The sequence below is a fragment of the Meles meles genome, chromosome 9 (assembly GCF_922984935.1).
Source record: "Meles meles chromosome 9, mMelMel3.1 paternal haplotype, whole genome shotgun sequence".
Taxonomy (NCBI): Eukaryota; Metazoa; Chordata; class Mammalia; order Carnivora; family Mustelidae; genus Meles; species Meles meles.
The window spans coordinates 95,942,329-95,960,494 of NC_060074.1; the positions used below are offsets into that span (position 1 = coordinate 95,942,329).

The 18,166-nt window shown below is 39.5% G+C and overlaps 1 protein-coding gene across 1 annotated transcript in view; it reads right to left on the minus strand.

The window, feature by feature from the left end:
- Nucleotides 1–15,847, minus strand: part of UBXN4 (UBX domain protein 4) — a 61,560-nt gene extending 45,713 nt beyond the window's left edge. Inside the window, exons 1-5 of the mRNA XM_046018987.1 lie at nt 15,501–15,847; nt 6,093–6,195; nt 2,874–2,902; nt 2,240–2,358; nt 1,437–1,611 (exon numbers count right to left, since the gene is read on the minus strand). Of these exons, the coding sequence (XP_045874943.1) occupies nt 1,437–1,611; nt 2,240–2,358; nt 2,874–2,902; nt 6,093–6,195; nt 15,501–15,582 (508 nt within the window). The 5' untranslated portion in view covers nt 15,583–15,847. The remainder of the gene's footprint in view (nt 1–1,436; nt 1,612–2,239; nt 2,359–2,873; nt 2,903–6,092; nt 6,196–15,500) is intronic.
- Between the last annotated feature and the right edge of the window lie 2,319 nt (nt 15,848–18,166).

The following is an 18,166-nucleotide window of genomic DNA, read 5'->3' on the forward strand; positions in this document are numbered from 1 at the left end:
ATTTTGTGTCCAGTAAAAATATCTTTCTAGAGTGAAGATAAAACAGACACTTTCTTTTTTCAGAGACAAAGGAAGTATTTTGCCAAAAGACCTGAATAATCAGAAATGCTAAGCAAGGAGCACCTGGGTGGCTAAGTCATTGAATGTATGACTCTTGATTTCAGCTCAGGTCATATTCTCATGGGTGGTGAGATAGAGCCTAGCACTGGGCTCCACACTCAGCAGGGAGTCTGCTTGAAAATTCTTCCCCACCCTGTCCCTCCTTCCACTTGAGTGCCCTCTCTCTCTAATAAATAAATCTTAAAAAAAAAAAAAAGGTGGGGGTGCCTGGTGGCTCAGTTGATAAACATCTGCCTTCAGCTCAGGTCATGATCCCAGGGTCCAGGGATCGAGCCTCACGTTGGGCTCCCTGCTCAGCAAGAAGCCTGCTTCGCCCTCTCCTACTCCCCCTGCTTGTGTTCTCTCTCTCACTGTCTCTCTCTGTATCAAATAAATAAATAATATCTTTAAAAAAGAAAAGAAAAGAAAAGAAATGCTAAGGGAAGTATTTCAGGTGAAGAAAAACGATACCAGAGGAAAACATATTCAAAAGGGAACGAAGAATTTGGCAGTGATAAATATCCAAGTAAACGTAAAAGTTAAGTATCCTGCTATACAGCTATATGGGCTACATTCATTATAGCATCCCCTAGTTCTGTGTGCATCCAGAACCTAAGCGATGTGTAGATGTAAAACCTCAAAATGAGACTACTGAGAGGGGACCTGGCAGCTATTCTTCAAATATTCAAAACCCGTTATGTGTAACTTCAGCTAGAGTAGAATTATCTTTTAGGATACTAATCTACTAACTTCTAACTTTATCTAACTCTGTGTTGCCCAATTCAAAGATATTTTATACCAAGCAACTTTGAACACAATCCATAATATATGGTATAAATTTTCTCTTTTGCCTTTTTCTATCAACCCCTCTGTAATTACATCTCTTATTTCCATAATTTCACAGTTACCTTTAATTCTAATCTCTCAAAATGCGAATACTATTTTTTAAATGTGTATAGCATCTTACAGGTCATAAAAACAATTCCAAATACATTAATTCATTTCAACCTTTCAAAATCCTCTGGCTGGAAAGATATTTATAAAATTGTTAAGTGTCATAGTAACAGTCCCTGAATATAGCATAGTAAAAGAAATTACAAATCAACTATTCTAGACTGTTGCCTATTTGGATTTGAAAGGCATATTCACTGACTTCATTCTCTTCTGCAACTATCAGACCAACACATGTATTTAAGACAACCCTTAAATCTTAAGTTCAATGAATGTGACAGAGGAGAAACACAGTGTTTTTCTTTTTAAGGATATTAATCCCTGACCTTTAAAACAAAATGATGGAGTACTTCTACCTATACCCACAAGAGTACACTAAAAATTACCTGCTGCAGAATCTGACTTTCTATCAGAAGTGGGTGGTGTCTCACAAAGCTCCGCATTTCTGGACTGAGAGTTTTCAGAAGTGTTGTTAGGTTCACACGAGGTGGGTGGAGTAGAGACTGAACTTTCTGACTGGCTGCCATTTGCCACCGATGTTTCCCCTTTTAATGAGTGCATCTAGGGCGAAAACACACTGGAATTTAATAAATAGGTAAGAATCTATACCTACCTGGCAGATGAGGCCAAAATAAAAGTCAATTGTCTCCATAAGAGGGAAAAGTATTAACCTTCCTAATAGATGAATATAAACTATATAATCCTAAACATGGCATAATCACACCGTAGAATCAACTACAATGTGACAAGAGCATAAAAAGATTTTCAAAGCACACTGATTTTCCTTCAAATTAGTTCAAGGGAAAAAGCTTCAAGCTATCTTAGCCATTTGCCCAAAGGGGATACTAATGAGAAACTGACTAAATTCCTTAAACTATGTCAAGCAATACAGTTTGGGACCTTAATGTGAAACCTCTCTCTTGCCACAAAGTAATAGTAATGCTTATTAGTAGTTGACTGAGGGAGGAAAGAAGAAGGGAGAGTAAGAAGTCACTCATTAGGGTCAGGTACTTATAACTTCACAATGCTATATTTGAAATCAATCCAGGAAAATAATATTTACTACCTTTAAAGTTTAATGGCATGGCAGATTCCTGGTTATACAGACAGCTCCAAAAATACCCCAGTGTCAAGTTTCTGACATACCATTTTCCCATGTTGGCAAAAAAGAAATTCTGTTCCTTCTCACCTGCCGGACTTTGTGAATTCTGGTAACAAGTTCATCTGCAGAAACACTTCCTGCTATCACTTCCAAGGGAATTCCACTGTCTCCAATAAAGAAACTGGATGGAACACACACTACGGGATCTGTACAATTTAATTAAGTCTAACAATTCATAAAAAATAAGGGGATAATTTTATGAAATACTACTGACAACAAAGCAAAACAAGTCTTTGTGAATTTCACAACGTTACCAGCTAACATGTTTACCAAATAATTTCAACTACCTTATCATTATGCTTGTCATACATGTGATAAACTTATTTATGATTTATTTGTATTGTATAACTGAGTGGGGATCATCCACTACATTCCCCACTTTTGTAACTTCTACATCTATCTTGCAGCTTGACAGATTCTAACATTCCAACCAAACTGTCCTATATTGCTTTCCAGATATTGATAATAAAAAACTCTCTATGATCTCCTTTGCTACAGTGTATTATCTCAAAGGACACTTAGTAGTATAAATTTCCCATAAACAAGAATGCAAGAGTTCCTAAATAAAAATGATTAATTTCTAAATGTCATGAATTAACCAAAAGAAAGGCAAATCCTCAAGCAAAATATTTGTCAAACCAATTCTTTATTGAAAGGATACAGATTTGTGAAAATTGTAGGCAGGCTTCACTGTAAAACAAAATCAAATAGAAAATCACTAGATATATGCGTTTCCCAAATACTCAGTTGTTTCATAAAAATTTACTAATATCGTTAAAATGATTTTTTGAAGTACTATTTTCTTTCATATTCATCAGCTGGAAGGAGAAAAGTACAATTCTTATCTTACAGACCTTTTCTGGTTTTATAATTTTCAGATTATACTCATTCCTGCAACCCACAAACGGTGGCCGGATCTGGTGACTAAAATCAAGTAGGTCTTTGCCATGTTGCTTCCTAAGCATCCAGTATACCTGAATACAATATCTTAACTTGTAACAACAGGATATTAATGCTTATGATTTACCTGTGCAAATGATAATACAGTACTTTGTATTAATAATTCAAAACAACCTAAATATCCACCAGTAAAAACTAACTAGCAGTCATTAAAAAAAAGACAGAAAAAGGTATATCAAAATGCTACCACTTCTGTAAAAAAGAGGATAATTAACAAGAATGTAAGAGAGGGGAGGGAAATAAATTTTCTTGATTTGGTCACTCCAGAAAAGGGGAACTGGGTAGTTAAGGACAGGGATAGGTGAGACTTTACATTCTGATACAAGTAAGACATACTAATCAATGTAGAGTAGTAATACCAAGAATCAAATTAATATTTCCAAGAATTAGAAATTTGTTTCATTTTCTGAATATAAACCACAATTACCATAAAATTATCTGAAAACTGAATGGGAAAAGTATAAAGAAAAAAAGTACCAAGAGTCCTATCTTCCCAAAAATAACCAAAGTGAACTTTTAAAAAAGATTTATTTATTTTAAGGGGGGCAGGGGCAAAGGGAGAGAGGAGAAAGAGAATCTTCGAGTAGACTCCCTGTTGAGTACAGAGCCCAACGCAGGGCTCCATCCCAGGACTCTGAGATCATGACCTGAGCAGAAATCAAGAGTGGGACCCTTAAACCCCTGAGCTACCCAGGCAGACACCCCACCAATGTAAACTTTTGATGCATTTCCTAACAGTTTATTTTCAACATGGGCTATCTCCATAAATAAATACACACTAGAATACTACAAGAACATTAATTTCATAATTTTTATATAGTAAATAAAATTAACTTTTCATCATTTAAAAGACACATTAGATTCTATTAGCAGGCAGTCCATAAAGAAGCAGCAACCATCACTACACACAGGTATTCTTGCAAATACTTTTAGAAATTTGTTTTTAGAAAAGAAAGAAAAAAAATAAAGAAATTTATTTTTTAAAATGTTAGATACAGGGCTCCTGGGTAGCTCAGTTGGTTAAGCATCTGACTCTTGGTTTTGGCTCAGGGCATGATCTCAGGGATGTGAGATCAAGTCCTGCAATGGGCTCCTCACAGGCCATGGAACCTACTTACGATTCTCTTTCCCTCTCTCTCTTGCCTCTCCTCCATCCTCCTCCCTTTTTCTCAAAAGAAAAATTGCTAGTTACATCAGTCTGTGTATAACCTCAAAAATCCTGATATTCTCATTTCTTCCATGTTTCCAATATACCCCTATATTCCTCCTGCCATTACTGGTGCTTCTGGAAATAATGGATAATATAAATGATAGGATATATATTAAAATGGTAAGATTCTTTTTTTTTTAAAGTATTACAGCTTAATAAATAGTTTAAGAACTCCTGCTGTGAGGCAAACCACTATGATTTGCTTTATGACATTTTTATATTGAAAAATTTTTAATGAAAAATTTACAAACTGAGGCACCTGGCTGGCTCAGTCAGAAGAGCATGTGACTCCTAATCTCAGGGTCACGAGTTTTGATGGAACTCATGGATGGAGCAATTACTTAAATAAATAAAATTAAAAAAAAAAAAAAAACCCTACTAACTTACAGGTAAATTGCAAATTATTTTAATCTTGACAGTAATTTGTAACCATCACTCATTCATTCTGATATCATCAGTATCAAAAGGACAGGAATACCATTTTATAGTTGCTAATGAATCAATGTTTCTAGGCACTGATCATATCAATGATAGCCTGCTGCTAACATCATAAGGCAAGACAACAAGTCATTATATGTCTTCTAATGGAAGAATGGAAGATATACTACCATTTATGAAGTTGTCATCATGGAAAAAAAGAATCTAACCTGAACCCAACTGTTAATTTACAGGAAATAGAGGATAGAGGAACAAACTAGATAACACTAACAGGGATGCAGTCAACAAAATTCATACTGCAGGAAACTAAAGAATGATCTCCTAGTTTCCCCAAAATATTAACTGCAAAGAAAAAAAGAGAGGGGGGAAGTCTACAGACTAAAAGAGACTTGAGAGATCAAAACATCACAATGTGTAGACCTTGATGGATCCTGCGTCAAACAAACTATAATAAATTAAGAATACAACTGTGACATAGATAAGACAACTGAAAATGTGAACAGTAGCTGGATATTTGTTATTAAGAAACTGTTATTAATTTTTTTAAGTATTATAGCTATGTTAAGAAATTTAGTTTTTCACATACTAAATTTAGATTAATTAATGTTAAAAAATATATCTTCTAGAGACATACTAAAATATTTATCAGTGAAGTGACACAATGACTATTTGCCTCAAAATTATATGGGATGGGTGGAAATGGTTGATGGTATAGATGAAACAAGACTGACTTAAAATTGATAATTACCAAAGTAGTTGACAAGTACATGGGAGTTCATTATACTATTCACTTACTTTTGTATATGTTTGAAATTTTCTACAATTAAAAAAAAAATTTTTTTAAGCGGGGGTGGGGATAGAAGGAATGGATTGACAAATAAGAGACTTGCGGATATCAAGTACTGTGAGGGACCTAAAAAAGTCCTTATTCCTACTGAAGTAAACAGCTTCATTCCTAAAAATAGGATCCAAAAGAGTGGTCAACCTTTCAGAGATAACTGATATATAATTTACAGTTACTTCTAAGTTCTTAGAAGCTAAGAATCACAGTTCTTTTGCATTCCTGGTACATGTCACGTTGTTTGGTGGACCAGCAGAACTTAAAGTTTTTCAGCAAGATACCATGATGTATTCGGAAAATGGCAATCAGAATTTAAGTCCCCAATATGCCTTAGAGAAAAATCAACATTCTTAAAGTCTAAGAGTATCACCATAAATCACAAAGAGACAATTATTATAATACTTAAAAAATTAACACTTATATAAGCAAACCTTTTGGTATCGATTTTAATAGCAACAAAACTGTCTGAAGATGCTTCTGTCACTTTCTCATCTTCCCAACTTGCAGCCATCTGTGTAGACTGCTCATCATCACCTGTAAAACATTTCAAAGATACTTATAAGGCCAATATCTGCTGATTCTTTCCCCTTGGAATATGGAATTTCAAATAAAATATATAATTCCATAAATACTACAAATAAATTGGTATTTTCTACCAAGTGTGAAAACTAAAATTTTCCCATGAAGTGAAAAGCATGATTATATGCACTGTTAACATTATAAAAAGTAACAAAAAATAGCTTAGGCTGCTAAAAAAAATATGAAGATATAATGAAAAAGAATGAAGCTATCCAGATTTTACAAAATATTTTCTAAAAAAAGACATCCAAATTATGAAGCAAATAGTACCACAGTAATTACAAGTCATCATGGAAATGTACAGCAGCTATTCTGGCTTTTGTACACGTGATTTTAGAAAATAAATATGCAACAGTCTTCCTTCATGTAGTACTTTTCTGTCAAGCTCAATGTCCCCACACCACAGCATTACTCCCCAGAATTCCTCCAAGGTAGACAGAAGCAGGTGCAATTGTGACTGCATTTTTGGACTTGCTTTTTATCACAGGTACGCTAATTTTAGAAAATATACTTATCCAGGGGCACCTGGGTGGCTCAGTAGGTTAAGTCCACTCCTGACTTCGGCTCAGGTCATGATCTCAGCATCCTGAGACAGAGACCTGAGATGGGTTCTGCACTCACCAGGAGTCTGCTCCTCTCTCTTCCTTTCTCTCTGCCCACCCCCCCCGCTCGCATGCATAAGGGCATGCTCTCTCTCTAAAGTAAATAAATCTCAAAAAAAAAAAAAAAGAAAAAAGTTATGCTGATCCAAAAGTTATCTATGGTGACAGAACTCAGCATATCAGTTACCTGGGTAGAGGTGCTACTGATTGGGAAAGAGCATGAAGGAGCCTTCTGGGGGTGCTGGAAATATTTATATCTTACCTGGATAAGAGTTCCATGAGTGTGTTAATACATAAAAATTCACTGAGGGGCGCCTGGGTGGCTCAGTGGGAAAGCCTCTGCCTTCGGCTCAGGTCACGATCTCAGGGTCCTGGGATCAAGCCCTGAGTCGGCTCTCTGCTCAGCAGGGAGCCTGCTTCTCCCCACCCCCGCCGCCCCCGCCTGCCTCTTTGCCTACTTGTGATGTCAAATAAACAAATAAAAAAAAATTCACTGAGCTGCTCACTTAATATATTTCACTTAATATACTGTATGTCACACTTCAATGACAAAATGTTTTAAAAGTTGTATCAAGATATTACTTCCTTTTTAGACTTGTAATGCCTAGACTTTGATGTAACCACTGATGGACAGAAGGAAACTTACCCAAGTGAGTCAACGAAAAATACTTCCGACGTTTAGCAGAGGTAAGTGCTTTCTCAAAGGTGAACAATCTCTGCCAATTTACAGATTAAAAAAGTTCTCAGGTCACATTTTTTGTTTACCAAAAATGAGATAATTCTGTATCTGTTCTTCTATAAGTTGTTTTCATCTCATGTGTAGCCATTTTCCCAATCCACCCTCAGCTTTCCTCATCTCAGTTACCTGTTTGAGGTAATTCCATCCCTTCAGTTTTTAGGCCAGAAACTAGTTATCCCTGACTTCAGCTATCTCTCCAAAATATATGCAGAATGTAACTATTTCTTGCCACTTTCACTGCTACCACCCTGATTTAAGCTACCACATCTCACCTAGATGATTACAATAGCCTCCTAACTGGTGTCCCTCCTCAATCTAGCACCCCCATCAATGACAATGAATATAGTTTTTATTGCATCTTTAAAATACCACAAATGGGGGCACCTGGGTGGCTCAGTGGGTTAAAGCCTCTGCCTTCGGCTCAGGTCATGGTCTCGGTCCTGGGATCGAGCCCCATGTCGGACTCTCTTCTCAGCAGGGAGCCTGCTTCCCCCTCTCTCTCTGCCTGCCTCTCTGCCTACTTATGATCTCTCTCTCTCTCTCTCTCTGTGTCAAGTAAGTAAATAAAATCTTAAAAAAAAACACACACAAATAAGTCTGAAAAATCATCAGCATCTTGCTGTTGATGTAGCTAGACAACTTAGATCTTATTCATCAGTCTGGTCAACTCTTCCTTTTTCAGAAACATAATACTGTCCGAAAATTTTCTGATATCTTTGTTTTTAACTGTTGTGGCTTGCTAAATCAAAGCAGCTGTATTTGATACAAGTCCAATGTCATTTCCTTCCAGAATTAACTCATCTTTCTGGACTTGAGATACTGAACAAACAATACGTGGCCTCATTCAAACCCGCAGATGTGTTTTGCACCCAAGAAATTCTAGGTTTTAACAACAGAACCATTCTCCCCCAAATAACAATGTTGATGGGGAAGTGATCATACAAAGACCTCATCTTGTAAGGGAAGCCTAGTGTAGGCCCCTTGATCATGTTGTTTCGTATTGTTTTTTAAATTAATCTCTATAACCCATCTTGGGGCTCAAACTCACCATGCCAGGTCAAGAATCACATGTTCTACCGACTGAGCCAGCCAGGAGCACCCTGTCCCCCAGATCATATACTGTACATGACTTCAGGTTATGTAAATAGTAGCCGAAAGTTCTGTCCTATTTCCCCACCATTTGTCAACTCAGAGCCTCCTCCTTCTCCTTCCGATGAGATGGAGTCCTACACTGACATGACTAAAGTCCCTTTGCAGGGTTCCTCTGGGGCCTTTCACAATAACTGTGCATCCCTTCACAGTGATGTCGACATTTTCTGGAATGCCAAGTCTGACTGCTCACTACAGTAGAGTGGCAAAGCTGTTGAGTCAATTATTAACATGGCAATTTTTGTTAAAAGAGTCTTACTACATCAATACTCTGCTCAAAATCCTACAATGGCTCCCAATTTCCCTTACATTTAAGTCGAAGTCCCTACAAATGGCCTCATGTCTCCAGTTACCTCTCTGACCTCATATCTCTTTACCTTTTTCCTATTCTGCTAATATAAAAAGACTCTTACTTTAAGGTCTTTGTACTAGTTGCTTCCTCTGCCTTGAATATTTTCCCCACAGATATTTACATGGTCAACACTCAACTCTCTTAAGTTCTTGGTCAAATATTACCTTCTCAGTAAAGCCTTCCCTACTATACACTATTTTTTTAAATTGTGTTATGTTAGTCACCATACAATATATCATTAGTTTTTGATGTACTGTTCCAAGATTCACTGCTTACATATAACACCCAGTGCTCCATGCAATACGTGTCTTCCTTAATTACCCACTACCAGGATCACCCATCCCCCCACCGTTCTCCTCTCGAAAACCCTCAGTTTGTTTCTTGGAGTCCACAGTCTCTCGTGGTTCGTCTCCTACACCGATTCTCCCCTCTTCACTTTTCCTTTCCTTGTCCTAATGTTCTCCATGTTATTCCTGATGTTCCACAAGTAAGTGAAACCATATGATAATTGACTTTTTCTGCTTGACTTATTTCACTGAACATAATCTCCTCCAGTCCCCTCCATGTTGATACAAAAGTTGGGTATTCATCCTTTCTGATGGCTGAGTAATAATCCATTTATATACGGACCACATCATCTTTATCCATTCGTCTGTTGAAGGGCATCTCGGCTCTTTCCAGTTTGGCTATTGTGGACATTGCTGCTATAAGAATTGGGGTACACATGGCCCTTCTTTTCACTACATCTGTATCTTTGGGGTAAATACCCAGTAGACTATAGCCTACGTTGAAATGACAGCCTTTAGGGGCAGCTAGCTGACTTAGTAGAGCATGCAACTCTTGATCTCAGGGTCATGAACTCAAGGCCCACAAGTCCCATATATAAATACAAATAAAAAATAAAATGACAGCCTTCAGACATTCCCAAAGTTCCCGAATTTCCTGGTCTTTTTCCCCTGTAATACTTTTGACCTTCCAACAGACCATGTGTTTACTTATTATATTTATTGTCCCCCAAAACTAGAATGCAGGCTCCGTGAGAGCAAGGATTGTTTTCTTTTTTAATATAATTTTTAATATAACTCAAATGCCTACAACACAACCTGGCATATGTTAAGTACCTGACATATAGCAAGCTCTCAGTAAGTATTCTGTGGAACGAATAGCTAAATTTCTTGTATAGTAAGTATCCTGGCATACCCACAATAATTGACTAATGCTGCATATTTGAGTATATTCTATGTGAGATGATCCAGGAAGAGGAGCTTGACAAATCTGGCCATGGAGAAGTAAACAGTGAGTAGAACACTCCACAGACCAGGACCAAAGAGAATGCCCATTAACAGATTTCCAGATGTTGAGAAAGCAAATGGGGAAAATTATCACTTGCAGCGACATCATTCTGAGCACATCTTCAAACACTATGGGGTGGCACGTAAAATTCCAAGTGAATGACAAATTATCAACCTAGAAAATAGCTATATGGGAACATTCTTACTACAAACATTCTTAGAGAAGAATGTGAAGCAAGAAGGACCCTTTTTATTCATTCTTTTTTCATACATTCATGATTTTATTCCACATTTACTTTGTTCGAGGCATTGGGCTATAAGCTAAATGTGAAACAAATGAGACACTGTCTGCTCTCAGTGGAGTTTAAAAATCTAATGCTACAAAAAATGTACTTGTTTAGTAAACAATTGTAATAATTATGCTAATAAATACTGTGAAAAGAAGAACAGATCTAAGAAAATAATGAGACCCTTTGAGATCAGACAGGGAAGCCTTCTCTGGGGTGACATTTAAGGTAAGACCTAAAGGATGAAAAAGCTGAGCTGGGCCAAGAGCCTGAACAGTTCACCAAGCAGGATTTTATGCGTAGGAAAAGGCCTGTGTGACTGGGAATGTCATAAACAACATGGAACATGAGACAAGAGATGACTAAAGAGTTGAGATTAAAAGATGACTCCCGGGGTGCCTGGATGGCTCAGTGGGTTAAGCTTCTGCCTTCGGCTCAGGTGGGATCAAGCCCCACATCGGGCTGTCTGCTCAGCAGGGAGCCTGCTTCCTCCTCTCTCTTTGCCTGCTTGTGAACTCTGTCTGTCAAATAAATAAATAAAATCTTTAAAAAAAAAAAAAAAGATGACTCCCACAGTACAGTACAGTTTATCAATCTGGATGTAAAAGTCATGCCATTTACTAAATGTACAACACTGGTCGGGAGAAAAACAAGTTCAGGCAGTAAATATACTTTTATACTTGAGGATCTTGTGAGGCATCTAAGTGGGGATGACAAGTGGGTAGCTAGAAGTATGGATCTCCTGCCTCTGAAGTTGGTACTTTTCACTATGTTGTACCACGTGGGGACGGTCCCAAATATCACATCCCCACTAGCAGTGTCTGTCCATTAACTCGGCTTAGTGGCAGCAGCAACAGCTGCTTGACCAACAGAGATGTGAGGCTGAATGAAATTCCTTAACTCACTGAGACCATCTTAAAATGTGTTTTTTTTTTTTTTTTTTTATTTGACAGAGAAAGATCACAAGTAGGCAGAGAGGCAGGCAGAGAAAGAGAGAGGGAGAAGCAGGCTCCCCGTCAAGCAGAGAGCCCAACGCGGGGCACGATCCCAGGACCCTGAGATCATGACCTGAGCCGAAGGCAGCGGCTTAACCCACTGAGCCACCCAGGCGCCCCTGAGACCTACCTTAATTCTACAGAGTAAAATTATTAACCAACTTTAGTATCTTTAGTTTCTTATTAATCAGTATATGAACTATGCTATGGAGTTAGGTCGGCCTAAAATTTTAGCAGAAAATGTTGTATCCTTGGTAGTATCAGCAGCATCCAAAGTAAAGACACATAAAAAAAACAATACGGGGGCATCTAGCTAGCTCAGTAGGTAGAGCATGTGACTTTTGATCTCAGGGTTGTGAGTTCGAGCCTCACACTGGTTGTAGAGATTTAAAAAAAAAAATAAAATCTTAAAAACAAACAAACAGAAGAACAATACAAACTCAGAAGCAAAGAGTTGCAGAGCTTAGTACAGCCAGGAATTCCAACCCAGAAAATGTCAACTAGTCAAAATCTAAAAGCTTTTGTGGTCTTTTTGAACCAAAAAAGGCAGTAAATAGTGTCTGTCATGAAAAGTTTAGCCCACTAGCAACACTAGTCTGTGAACGGACACTGTGCTTCAGGATCCTTGTCAGAATATTCTACCTTCCCAAGAACAGAATCAAAATCTTCAGTTTTATTTCTTTCAATTTACAAAGACTAATACTTTAAAAATACTTGCTAAGTTCTTGTCTGAACTAGTAGTAATCTCTCCAGTTTTAATTCTATAATTTTAATTCATCCATGAAAATTTCACTAAATATAAACAACCTGCCTAAAGTGCTTCCCAATTGAGGGATATATGAAACAAAGTATGCCCTCAAGACCATTCTTCCAGCCTTTAAGATATCTTTTTAATTTTCTTTTTTTAAATTTTTATATATTTATTTGAGAGAGAGAGAGAGATCGCGCACGCGAGTATGAGAGGGGGGGTCAGAAGGAGAAGCAGACTCCCCATGGTGCGAGGAGCCCAATGCGGGAGCTATCCCGGGACTCCAGGATCATGACCTGAGCCAAACCCAGTCACTTAACTAAATGAGCCACCCAGGCGCCCTTAATTTTTTTTTTTTTTAAACATCTTAATTTTATTTTATTTTTCTCGGTGTTTCAAGATTCACTGTTTCTTTTTAATTTTCTACTGAGTTGCTTTCTATTGTCAGGGTATCCCATCTAAGAAAATCATGAGTTCTGGCTATAACAAAGGTCCAGGCAATATGTAAGGGTTGCAGTTTCAAGACCCCACTAACTACATACTCCTGGAGTGAAACTAATCTTACCTAGTGTTCAGGATTAATGTCCGAAAACTCTAGAAAAGCCAACAGTAATTTAAACAGGTCAAGAGACAAACTCCTTTGACAGATGCTAACGGAGTTCCTACAAACATTCAACAGAGTCACTGATATTCCGCAAATATGTAGTATGTGCTTGTCAGTAAGAAGTTAATGGAATACACACACATACACACACACACGGAATTCCAAAGACCTCTAATTTTATTTTGCTACAATAATAACTAGCACTACTGTTTCCTAATGTCCGTTAATTAAATCTAGCATTTCTTATTTCAAATTAACTATTTAGCCCAAAAGTATCTTCTAGGAACATTCAGACACCATCAGTTGTGTTTTTTGTTTTAAAAATGACTACCATCAGGGAGCCTGGGTGGTTCAGTCGGTTAAGTGTCTGACTCTTGATTTCAGCTCAGGTCATGATCTCAGGGTCCTGGGATCAAAGCTGGCATTGGGCTCCCCACCCAACTGGGAGTCTGCCTGAGGATTCTCTCCCTCTCATTCTGCCCCTCCCCCCTAAAATAAATAATTTTTTTTTTTTTAAATGACTACCGGGGTGCCCTGGGTGGCTCAGTCGAAAAGCATCTGCCTTTGGCTCAGGTCATGATCCCAGAGTCCAGGGATCAAGCCCCACACTGGACTCCCTGCTGGGCAGGAAGCCTGCTTCTCCCTCTCCCACTTTCCCTGCTTGTGCTCCCTCTCTCTCTAAATAAATAATCTTTTAAAAAAAATTAAAAATTAATTAAGACAAATTAAAAAATTAAAAACTGACTACCATAATCCTAGATTTCCTGACTTCTACATCAATCTCCTTAATCCTCATATGAGGTCTACAGTTGCTCAGTTTTTCTCAAGGAAAAACAAAACAAAAAACACAGCTTTTTGAAGCTGCTAAAAAAAAATTTGCCAGGACAAGATGGAAATATATATTTTTTTTAAGATTTTATTTATTTATTTGACAGATAGAGATCACAAGTAGGCAGAGAGGCAGGCAGAGAGAGAGGGGGAAGCAGGCTCCCCGCTGAGCAGAGAGCCGGATGTGGGACTCGATCCCAGGACCCTGAGATCATGACCTGAGCCGAAGGCAGCGGCTTAACCCACTGAGCCACCCAGGCGCCCCAAGATGGAAATATTTTGTGATCCTGGTGCAGGTCACTTTACCACTGTGGACATAAATTTCCTCAACTAAGAAATGGATATAATAAAATCTGTTCTACTTTCAAAGAATCAATGAGATTTTATGTGAAAAACAACTTAAAATGTCATAAAACTACTACTATGCTCTTAATAAGTATAGATAATTTAATTTTCCTTTCCTTTTTAATCCCTTTTTATCCCACTTTTTCTTCTTACAGGATTATAGTTATGCATCTAAAATATAACTCTAAAGACGCATAAGAGGATCAAACTGCTCTTCTAATTAACAATGAACTAAAAATATGGCATAACTTAAAACAATTATAAATTTCAAACTTAATTTTAAGTGAAGCTCATATTTGAGCCTCTGTACACGGCGATGCATAAAGTTATAGAGCTGTTATCTAGTCTCCCAAAGGTCATTAAGTTAATGAGTACACCGTTATTAAGCATAAATTGCTGAAATAATACACCTCAAATTAATAGAAACACAAACACTAATTTGGCTCATGTGATGAGAATAGCAAAACCATAGAAGCTTAGGTCTACTGTAAATCTAGAAGATTTCTGTAATAAAATAGGGTAGTAATAAAAGACGGAGCAAAATAAACCAGAGTAACAGGATAAATGAGTTAGCTCACGTTCTCGAAACTATAGATATTAGACTAGGTAGACAGCAAAACGAACCAAAGACTGAAAAGCTACTTCTTCTACACAAACGGTAAAAACCCAAGTTGCAACGAAGCAAATACTCTACATTAGACTCTCTCCCCCTGTTAGAATTGAAAAAAAAAAAAAATCCAACCTATATAAAGCTCAAAAGTTGGCGTTTCAGGAACGAACGATCGCCAGTAGCTGTGAACATCAGGTGGTTTCTCTTTGTTGCTAACCGATGACACAGCTTTCTTCCTGACGGTCCACAACTAATTACGAACCCAACTGCCTGCCTAATGGCCTGTCTCTATCCCCACCAAAACACTTGTGCTACACAAACGCTAAGCATCCCGAGTGGGTCCTGGGGGGCAGAGACATCTACCCGGGTGCCCGAGAGAGGGCTGTTGGGGTCTAAGTGCGCCAACTCCTTAGGGGGCGCAGTGGGGGTACGCGGTTAGGGCCTTCGGGACGCGGCCCCAGGCCCAGACAGAGCTGTAGGCGGGGCTCTGAGAGCTGTGGAGGCGAGGCGGGGACCGTGCCTCCCGCCGGGGTGCTGGGAGAAGCGAGAGCCGGGGGCCTCCCCAGGCCCGGCATGCCCCAAACGGAAGGGGGAAGAGCTGGGAAGCCAGGGACGGCAGCCTGGGCCTGTCGGAGTTCGGAGGAAAGGCTAGAACTGGAAGTAGGCCGAAAGAGTGTCCTGCCACAACTCGAGCCCCCGCCCCCTTCACCTGCCACGAATACCACGAAGACCGCGCCGCTCCTCTTGGCCGACGCGATGGCGGCCGGAATGGCGCCCTGGAACCACAACATCGCTCTCCTCTGGCCCAGGCACTCGCTCGGAGTGTTGTAGCCGCGGTCCCGAAGCTGACCCCGCCTTCTCCTTCGTCTGGCCCCGCGGCCCCCGAAGCCCCAGCTGATCTGGCCCCCACCTCCGCGCAAGCACGCAATCCCGTCAGCAATCCCCTGGGACGCGCGCAAGCGCGCGGACCAGGCGCGCTCTGCGCGCCGTGACGCCGCACGTCGCCGTGGGCACCGCGCCCCAGTGCCTTGTCTGGTTGGTGAGTTGGTGTGGGCGCGCGGCCGCTAGGCCTCAGACTCCACAGTTCCGGAAGTGGAAAGCGCCAGTGGGAAAGATGACTAACCGCTACGGTGCGACGGCGACGCCTTCATAAGGCATGACGGGAATTGTAGTCTTCTTAGGCTTCTTTTCCTCTTATGGGGAAAAGGTAACTGTGGTTTCCAGGGCACAGCTGAAGGGGGCAGCAGTGAAAGAGCCTTTTTCCAATCTGTAAAGGGGAGGAGAGGACACGGTGCCCACTGTCTAGGAGGTGTTCTCCGCCGTCTCATTGAGACGTTAAGTATGGAGGAAGTCGTCCCCGCCCCGGTTTGAAACCCTAATTGTGGACGATATAATTCTTTATGATGATTAATGGCCATTGTGTGATAGGGTAGGTGCTTCTCTGCATGGAACTAGTGGGCTTCGTCTCCTGCTGAACTTCTTCAACCCTGAAGAAGAGAAAGGGTAAAAACTGCAACGTCAACCTCTGTAATACCATACAGCCTGTGATCTGCGGGGAGGTGTTGGTAGAATGCAAGCCTCCTGCAGTTTCCTAGTCGTTGTCCAGAGATCAATCCAAAACCTCAGAACACTGGCTATGCTATTTCCACAGCTGCTTTCTAAAGTGACTGAAAAGCAGAGAATAAGCATTCGTTCTCCGTGGTAATACAAAAGAGGACAGATAATGCTTTTGTTTACAATTTTACGTGAGAATGTTCCATAATCAAGATAATGGCATTTTGTGGTTGGTTGCCATTAAAATAAAAACAGAGGGCGCCTGGGTGGCTCAGTGTGTTAAAGTCTCTGCCTTCGGCTCCGGTCGTGATCTCAGGGTCCTGGGATTGAGCCCCACATCGGGCTCTCCGCTCAGCAGGGAGTGAGCCTGCTTCCTCCTCTCACTCTGCCTGCCTCTCTGCCTACTTGTGATCTCCTCTGTCAAATAAATAAATAAAATCTTTAAAAAATAAAAATAAAATAAAAACAGATCCCAGGGCTCCTGGCCCTCTCAGTCGGTGGAGGAGGTGACTCGATCTTGGAGTCATGAGGTCCAGACCCACCTTGTATGTAGAGATTACTTAAAAATGAAATCTTAAAAAAAACACAGAACTTTAATAAAATGAAAACAGGCCCATACTTAATACTTTCTGGAATTACAGAATCTCTAATAACTATTAGCTCAGGCTTATATTTTTTTTAAGTTGCTTATGTTATATTATAATTTTACATCAACTGAATTGTCCCCTTGGCAGTACAACCATTTGACAATCTTTGCAGGATTAAGGGGCTACATCTGAAAACACCTCTTTCCTATAAATATTTTACCTAAAAATAGTTAACAGATTGCACTCTGATTTGTACTCACTTTTTTCCAATCAGGCCTCTTATATAGTGTTATTATACACTGAAACATAATGCTGATTACAGACCATTGTTGCTTATATAGGACATAATTTCTAAAGAAGAATTAAGAGTTGCTCTTCATATTAACTTTAAATGGGTTTCTAAAAATTCAATTAACCTATAAATTCTTTCAGTAGAACGATGTCTTTATTTCTAATGTTAGAATTAAGCAATGTAAGAATCATTCATAGCAAGGCGCCTAAGTGGCTCAGCCATTTAAGTGTCTGCTGCCTTCAGCTCAGGTTATGATCCCAGGCTCCTGGGATCAAGCCCCCTATTGGATCAAGCCCAGCTGAGTGGGGAGCCTGCTTCTCCCTCTCCCTCTGTCTGCTTGGGCTCTCACTCTCTGTCAAATAAGTGAAAAAAATCTTAAAAAAAACCACAATCATTCATAGACTTTAATTCATTTATCAGATATTTACTGCTCATCTACTCTGAGCTAGACATGCATACCTGGCATGGATAACAGTGAGGCACTCAGACAAGGGCCCTGCCTTTGTGACTGCACAATCTAAAGAGGAAGGCAGACACTGAACAAGTGATTGTAAGTGAGGATGAATGTCACAAAAGGGGGAGATTCTAAGGGCTTCAGAAATGTGTGATGATGACCAAAAATGTGTGATGGCCAAACATGGATAGCAGGGTTAGGAAAAGCCCTTCCTGAGGAAAGGACATGTCAGGGAAAATCTAACCAGGTGAAGGAGAAGACTAATCAGGGTAGAAGAAGCATTAATGTGAAAACAGCACACTTGAACTGAAATGTCCAGAATGGCTAAAGCATAGAAAGGGGAGTGTGGTGCAGATGAGGTTGGAAAGAAAGGCAAGAATATCATACAAGGCCTTGGAGATCATGTTAAAGATTGCAGACATTATTCTCAAAGTTGCAGAAAGCCACTGAAGAATTTTAAACAGAGGAGTTACATAGAAGACTTGTGT